At 33.7% G+C, this 7,500-nt stretch overlaps 4 protein-coding genes across 5 annotated transcripts in view; 2 read left to right on the plus strand and 2 right to left on the minus strand.

Moving 5' to 3' along the window:
* The window catches only part of LOC127833737 (uncharacterized), a 242,945-nt gene extending 236,792 nt beyond the window's left edge, over window positions 1–6,153 (minus strand). Inside the window, exon 1 of the mRNA XM_052359161.1 lies at window positions 6,052–6,153. The gene's annotated coding sequence lies outside the window, so the exon portion shown is untranslated. The remainder of the gene's footprint in view (window positions 1–6,051) is intronic.
* Window positions 1–7,500, plus strand: part of LOC127833738 (hepatic lectin-like) — a 449,559-nt gene that overhangs the window by 294,922 nt on the left and 147,137 nt on the right. The window lies entirely within an intron of this gene.
* The window catches only part of LOC127833745 (transmembrane protein 91-like), an 89,273-nt gene that overhangs the window by 39,497 nt on the left and 42,276 nt on the right, over window positions 1–7,500 (plus strand). The gene's annotated exons all lie outside the window — the stretch shown is intronic.
* On the minus strand, window positions 3,424–6,139 carry LOC127833736 (caprin-2-like). Of its 2 annotated transcripts, XM_052359159.1 has the most exons (4): window positions 5,928–6,139; window positions 5,761–5,885; window positions 5,105–5,418; window positions 3,424–3,591 (listed from the first exon to the last, which is right to left on the minus strand). In XM_052359159.1, the coding sequence occupies exons 1-4, from the start codon at window positions 6,038–6,040 to the stop codon at window positions 3,475–3,477; spliced, it is 669 nt and encodes a 222-aa protein (XP_052215119.1). In that variant the 5' UTR covers window positions 6,041–6,139; the 3' UTR covers window positions 3,424–3,474. The 2 variants fall into 2 exon arrangements, with proteins under 2 accessions (XP_052215119.1, XP_052215118.1); XM_052359158.1 differs by having other exon boundaries at window positions 5,761–6,139.

Consider the following 7,500-nt stretch of genomic DNA (forward strand, 5'->3'; position numbering starts at 1 on the left):
GTTTTTGAAGCTGTACTTAACGTGCAGAACCTCAATATCTACGAACAACCACCAGAGTAAACCAAACGCGCAGTATATATTCCAAATTCTAATAAAAACATCATTCAATTCTTTACACGTGTTGACACACTGCGAAGACGTGAGCGACTGCACTGGCCTTGACATGTTACAACGTTTATCAAAGTGTGCCTTTAAAAGAAAATGTATAATATATGCTTTCATTGTGTGTAATAAAGTATTGCTGCTTAAAGTTTTGTTGCAGAATTAAAGAAGAAAGAGAAAGAAACAGCGTTATTAAATTACATAAAAAGGCGCTACTTTTCGTGTTGAGGAACAATGCTATTTTTAGAAAGATTCATAAGCGATAAACGAATGCAGCGGCTCCAGGGAGTAGCGATTATTTTTCATTATTTCTTGACAAAAGGGGTGAGTGGTGTCAGTGGTATGATACACAGAAAAACAGGTTACTGCCTGATCGTTTTGTAATATATCAGGCTCGGCACGAATAAAATAACGGCTTGGCAAGCCTCGCCGTTATTTTATTCTAAGCCTCGCCTGATATATTACAACACGATCAGGCAGTAACCTGTTATTCTGTTTTATCATACCACCACATTGATATCTACTTGATATCCTGTTGCCTGATATCTTTTTTTATATAACGGTCAATAGGAAGTTCATATTTTCGTCATGTGTGGAGGCTACTAAGACGTAAGTACAATGTTTTGTTTTATTGTAAAACTGAATCAGATTTATCTAAACAAAAAAATGATACCAATATGTATTGTATTTTATCCACAAACAACAACAAAAACAGAAAAAAGGTATTTTACAAATATTAAGAATGAATAAGTACATGCTGATGACGTCATGTAACAAACGGACTACTTTTTTTTGACACGCCTTCATATGCAAACATCAAAGGTCAAAGGTTATGTCAAAAGTTCAGCACTTAATAAAAACAGACCAAACATATAAAACAAACAATAAAAAAGCAGTAAAAATAGTAAAAAATAAATAAATAACACACTTCACAATAAAACCCAATGTAATATGCATTAAAAAAATGAAATAATTTTTAATCATGAATTATTAATAAGGTTACATTTGTCGTCTTCTTCATTTTGCCAATTTTGCCACATGAATTGTGTTTGATTTATTTTTCATTTTATCATTGCATACCCTTGAATGTTTCTCGATACATTTAGATTACCAATGTTAAATTATTTCAGTGTAATGCTATTATGATCATATACACAAATAAACATTTGTTCTATGCAAAAGACGACGGTGATTTCATTAAATTGATATACATTTCGTGATATTTGTGGTCATTAAAATTACGTCCAATGACCATAAACATTGTAACTTAAGGATATTTTACTGACGTTTATTCTCTGTTTTCTATAATTCATCAGGTCTAAAGGTTACGTGGACGGATTGTGTTTGCTTTAATTTACGTTTTGCTTTACAACAGTGTTTTATAAACAGTCCAAACAATCATGTCACCAAACCAGCGTGAAATGTTCAAACATTATCACTACACTCGAGGTAGACTATACTGATTAGGTTTTCATTAACTAGTATTCTTCACTCATTCACAAAATACTTCAAGTAACTGATTGTTCATAGTTATAAAAATTATTTGTCATAAGAATTATTTGTCGTATCTTATTGTAATCATTTATTTAACTAAAAAAACTTAAACTTTATCTTATTGGTATTAATCGATTCCGTTGCGGAACATGTTTGTGTATATTTGATTTTGTCGAAGACTGTCATGCTTGTTTTCTATATAACATTACACGTCTTGCTAATATTATATGTGCAATTATGTTCTACAATAAAAGCGTAACACAGCATTAGCCCCCGACATGTCATGAATTCAATTTATCTTTTTTAAGACATATGCTGCAACGATAATATCATCTCTTGAAAAGCATGTTGTTGTTTTTTTATTATGTCGAATTTTACATGCCAGAACTAATGCATGGCTTTAGATATTGAGAAAAGCTTGAAATACAAAATAAAATCACAACATGGAGGCATCAGGATAAACATAATAGATGATTAATTTCTCGGATGGGGCAAGGTTATCGGGCTAGGCTTACCTGATACATTTCCTAAACCTTGCACGAACAAACACATAGCCTTAAAAACATTATTTGTTATTCTCTTTATCTATTTTTGAAGTAGGGCCTTCTTCAGTTATTGGGCTAAGTACGTTCACATAGTTGTGCGTTCAGTAAAGGCCAACGTTCGCGAACGTTTGAAACAGCCGGTTCGTTGCTAACGCTCGCGATCGAGAGCAAACGTACTCTGGTTCGATTATATGGCGGACGGGATTGTTGCTGAAAGTATATTAATACAGGTTTGTTCTTTTTATCTGCAACACAATTGTTAAAAAGTATATGGCGGACGGGTTTCTTGATGTAAAGTGAAGTTAAGTTAACACGTGAATGTAATTACGTAATTTGTGTCTGCATCAACATTGTTAAACATTGAAATAGTGCAAAGTGAAGCATGCATAAGTAATGGACCAGATAGTGAAATTTGTATCACTTAAGAAGCCGCTCTGTGATTATAAAGTAACTCGCCAAGGCTTTTTATATTTATGTCGAAAAAAGCAGTTTATGAATATCGAGATTCGATGACATTCCTTAAACAATAAAATTAAAACAAACTTATTGACCCTTTTTCAACAGAAATAAAAAGTAAATGCCGTTGTATATGACAGTGAAAATAATAACAGTATAGCATTATGTTTCGAAACTATGAACTTCACTCTTGTTTTTCTACATTATGAAATAAAGTCCATTACATTCAAACATGCACATACACGCTACAGTGATAAAACTAACATTAAAATGTCTTCTGTTAGTAGTAGGCTATTCGCTTGTATGGTAAAACATGTAATTTTTCATAATTTTATGTATTGTGCTGTAATGCACTGCATTGTTAACAACATATTGCCTTTAATTTCTTATCGGCCCAAATTTCTTTTATGTACGAGATTGTACGCGGAAGTTTTGTTTTATGAATTAAAACGCCTATTAAAACAAATGAATGGACTTGAAGTTTCACGAATACAGCAATTTATTGAACATATGACTTGAATTGTGAGTTACTTATTTTTCGAAAACATTCACATTTTACTTCTGTAAGTTCTTAAACGTTCACATGTATAATAATTCATCATACGAAAAGATGAAAATCGATAGTATAACAACGATCGTATACACTTGAGCTCTATACTATCGATATTTTAGCATCGCCATCACTTTTATTCTCGCCTGATATGTTACAAAACTAGCAGGCGGTAACCTGTTTTTTCCTTTATGTTTAGTAAAATGTGAACATGTCAATGTAATGCCACTTTCAACGAATTATATAAAAGACGTTCTTATTTCACAAAAACAACACTTTGCAGTAACATTTTTTATTGACTTAATATTGTCAGTTGTCATCAAACGTTTACATTTCTTGTAAAAGCACACCGCTAAACGATGCAAACCTATGCAATTCTTCGCTACGGTAGCTAATATCGCTGTAGAAGTAGTTCTTCACAAATACCGTTTGCCCTTTCTTCACCTGAAACATTTGTATCAGATAAAATGAATAATAACAATTACAATAGAAACAATCATATGCCGCTGTGTTTACTTTGCGAATCTGCGATTTATACTTTTTTTGGACTTACATCAATGACATGTGACGAATATATATAGCACGGCTTACGCCTATTAGCATCATTGCTTTTAGAAATCATTTGACCCCTGGGGCGGATCCATTTTTGACCCAAGGGCTTTAAACAAACTATGTTAATGGCTACTAAGCAGTTGTTATCAACAAGTATTAAACATCTTACACTTGAGGTTTTTGAGAAAAAGATTTCATTTAGTATTGTGCTAATAATTACTTTTTATGAATCGTATCAACCCTTTTGCGTTGACAGTTTTGATCCCAAAGACATGTATTAAATAAACGTTGTACAGGACTAAAATTTTATTTTACATACGGTGTTTAAAATGTGCCTTTAAGATTTAGTTGGTTTCAACCGCCAATCTGATATATGCTAGTGCCGTTAATGGCACACCATACATGCATACACTCAATGATAATGATCAGATAAGATACGCCAAAGGTGTCCGTGTATGCTGTTTTGGATCAGCTGAAAGCCTTTTTGCCCCTCCGCTTCCTCCCCTACTGACCCATCTAAAGCATTACCATTTGTCCTTGATAAGCGACCCTTATCAGACAAATGAAGATATCATATTTGTTAAATATTGCTGGTTAATTGAATCTGCATTTACATTTAAATTGTTTACATTTTATATAAATAAAACAACGGAATAATCTATTTACAATATGTCTAAAGAAGATGATACTTTTTGCGTGAATTAATTTTAGTCACTGGTATTTTGAAAATGGAAGTAGTTTCTGTTATTGCTTACGATTACCTTTACATGTTGATGCACTTATTCGTTTCGTGTGGTTTCAAAAGTTCATACTTTGGATCTTTAACCCGATGCAAATACCACAACTAATGTATTTATCATAGCGGTACTGAGCATTTAATTCAGGAGGCTAAGTGTCAGGTGTATAATGACGAGTTGTACATAGTACTTAACGTATAGTGTTTTTAATGCTCATGTCAAAACAATATGAATTTTTCTTTTCAACACTTTTGATTCAATATAAGATAGAAGCAGGGCTCGCACTAATTGAAATTGAAATCGAAATGTTTTTAGGACGGAATTGAATTGCGCAATAATAATTAAAAAATGATATTATACTTTTCCCCGAAGTTATCTCAAATATCGTTCAACATTTAATAAAAACAAATCTCATACATTAAAAAAACAATATACATAGACGTATTCTGAAAACCAGTAAACGTCCTAAAGGTGAGGTTAAGTTGTGTTATCCTATTTAAATGTGCTCGATTGCCTTAGGCTTATCTTGAGTCCGTTTACTTGGTTGAACCATTACTTGGTTTATGGGTAAACGCTCCCACAGCAGTGAGGATCAAACGCGTGACCTCCAGGTCGCTAGGCGGACATTTTTATTATCTCCCCAAAGCGGCCTTAGTTTAATTTGATACCTGAACGAACGCCATATTGACTCCTTGCTGATCGTGGTCACCCGTGATCGGATTAGTAATTGCGTCCACTATATGTACCCCATCGACAACCAGTTGTGTTTCCGCATTTGATGTCCCAAGTTGGCACATCACAAAAGAGAACATGTAAAGGCCACCGACGGGGCAGATGAACATATGTGAGTGGACGTTGAAGGCGTCGCCAATGTTTGTGACGGTCCGGTCAAATGGAATGATCTGTCCATCGTTCAGGTGCGTTGGGTTATGGCTAATGTAAGCCGTGAAAGCAACTGCTTCGGGAGATGTCTGCCTTTTATCTTAAAGAGAAATCACTAAGTAGTTAATTTTTCGCAGTTTCTATAGTATGCTTTGTCGAATTGTTATAGCTTATATTGAAACAGTTTAGAAACTATGTTTCATAAGCCTGATAATTGGTCTTAATTGACATTACAAATAACGAAGACTCGAATCTCTGCGTTACCTTTATATCACTTCATGCCAGTTTATGCGCAAAGTATTACATATATTTTTTATTCATTATGATGTCATATGAATCCCATAATATATGCGATTAATTAAAGCTCTTTGAAAATCGCCACATGATAGTGTTCTAGCATGCACGAGTATGTATTATGTAAGTATATGATTTTAGTACGTACGTTCAAAGTTAGGCAACATGTTCAGATGAACGTTAGTCAAGACATTGCTAAGTACGTTCAGCTTTTCCGTTAGAAGCTCGTTCTTTTCCTTGTACTCCGCAAGCTGTTGAAGCATGGCTTCGTTCCTCTCCTTGTATTCCGCAAGCGCATGCCGCATGGCCTTCGACTGATTCTCCAGTTCATCGACGCGAGCTTCTAAACCTATGTCTAGCGACTCCGAAAACATGAAATGCAGTTGGAGACCCGCGGTCAAAAAGTACACAAAACTCAGACTGATCATTGTGTCAGAAGTTGTTTAGATTTCCTGCGTTAGATAGTCCTGAAATGCTAATGCTGTGTGGTCCTTCCCTTAAATTTTCTTACAAACCCCCGTGATTTCTTATCATGTTTGTGTGACCTAGGTCATAAGATGTTATTATAAAAGGGACATTGGACGATAATATGTTCATACAAATAAGTAATGAAAGTAAATTTGAAGTAGTCTGAGAATATTTGCTTAGAAGGTAATATTGCTTGATGTAAAATTAAATGAAATAAACACACATATTAATCCGTTTACTATTGTGCATGTCAAAGTATGTTTGTAAACAACTGGATTGTAACATAATAATTACATCCATTATAAAAATTGAGCTTATGAATAGTCCTTAAATAAACTTGATTAATAACAGAGTTGTGCAATCTTTTAACAATTTGAAAGATTGTAAAATATATGAACAGTTTACTATCACACTACCCCATAAGAGAGCCTTTAAAAGGAAGAATTGTTATCAGCGAACTTTGCAAATGTACACATGTGGACATAACTACATGTAAATTGTCAAGACTGAAGGTCTGTCAAAGACTGCCTTTAAAATAAGAAAACAATTTTAATTTATGATAATTTATAGTGATATACATATTACATGCGTATTATGGGGTTGCCAATCCAACATGACATGACTTGCCTACGGATATTCACATGGCATTCAATATTTTGTTTTAGTCTGTATGTTCTATATGCATAAATGCAAACCTCGATTTTGTACAATAAGAAGTCGTAGTACAATCAACGTTATGACGTCAGAAAGTGACACTTGTGTGAAACATGCAAAAACCAACACGAATGCATATACAGGAAACAGCCATTCGCAAAGCGTATTATTTGTGCTAATTGAGTTCTCTGGTTGTCAGGTTAATTCAATCAATCTTCTGACCGTGTTCCTAAAATGTATAGCCCTTTAGTTTGAATATGGATGATACACGGTAGGATTTGTTTCATTTGAACAAACAACAAAACACGCTTGTCTATCATGTACATTGTTTAACGATTGCGTAGTGTGCGTTTTGAATAAACAATCCTTTACTGTACTGACATTATAGATAATGGGATCTGCCAATACGAGAAAATTACATTGCTTCATCATGATACCGGATTGATAAATTGTGTTCATTCTATGCAAGTTTACCACAAAAAAACTAGTGTAAAATGTGGTTTCAATAATGCGTTTTTTTACTGTTTGTATACAGTACAATCCGTAATCTGTAAGACTAATGTAAAATACAGTCAATGTATGGTAAATGCAGAATGACTGATATAATTTCCTTGATATGATGTTTACATTTGTTAACGTCACAGAATTGTTTTTGCAAATCGTAAAACCAGTGCATTTATATCGACATGATGGAAAGGTGCCTGTTATATTTGTGGGAAAGTAGCCTGAATATCTTTAAAGGGTTTGTTGTAAACGTTTTCTTCTG

Source organism: Dreissena polymorpha, chromosome 6, assembly GCF_020536995.1.
Source record: "Dreissena polymorpha isolate Duluth1 chromosome 6, UMN_Dpol_1.0, whole genome shotgun sequence".
Classification (NCBI taxonomy): domain Eukaryota; kingdom Metazoa; phylum Mollusca; class Bivalvia; order Myida; family Dreissenidae; genus Dreissena; species Dreissena polymorpha.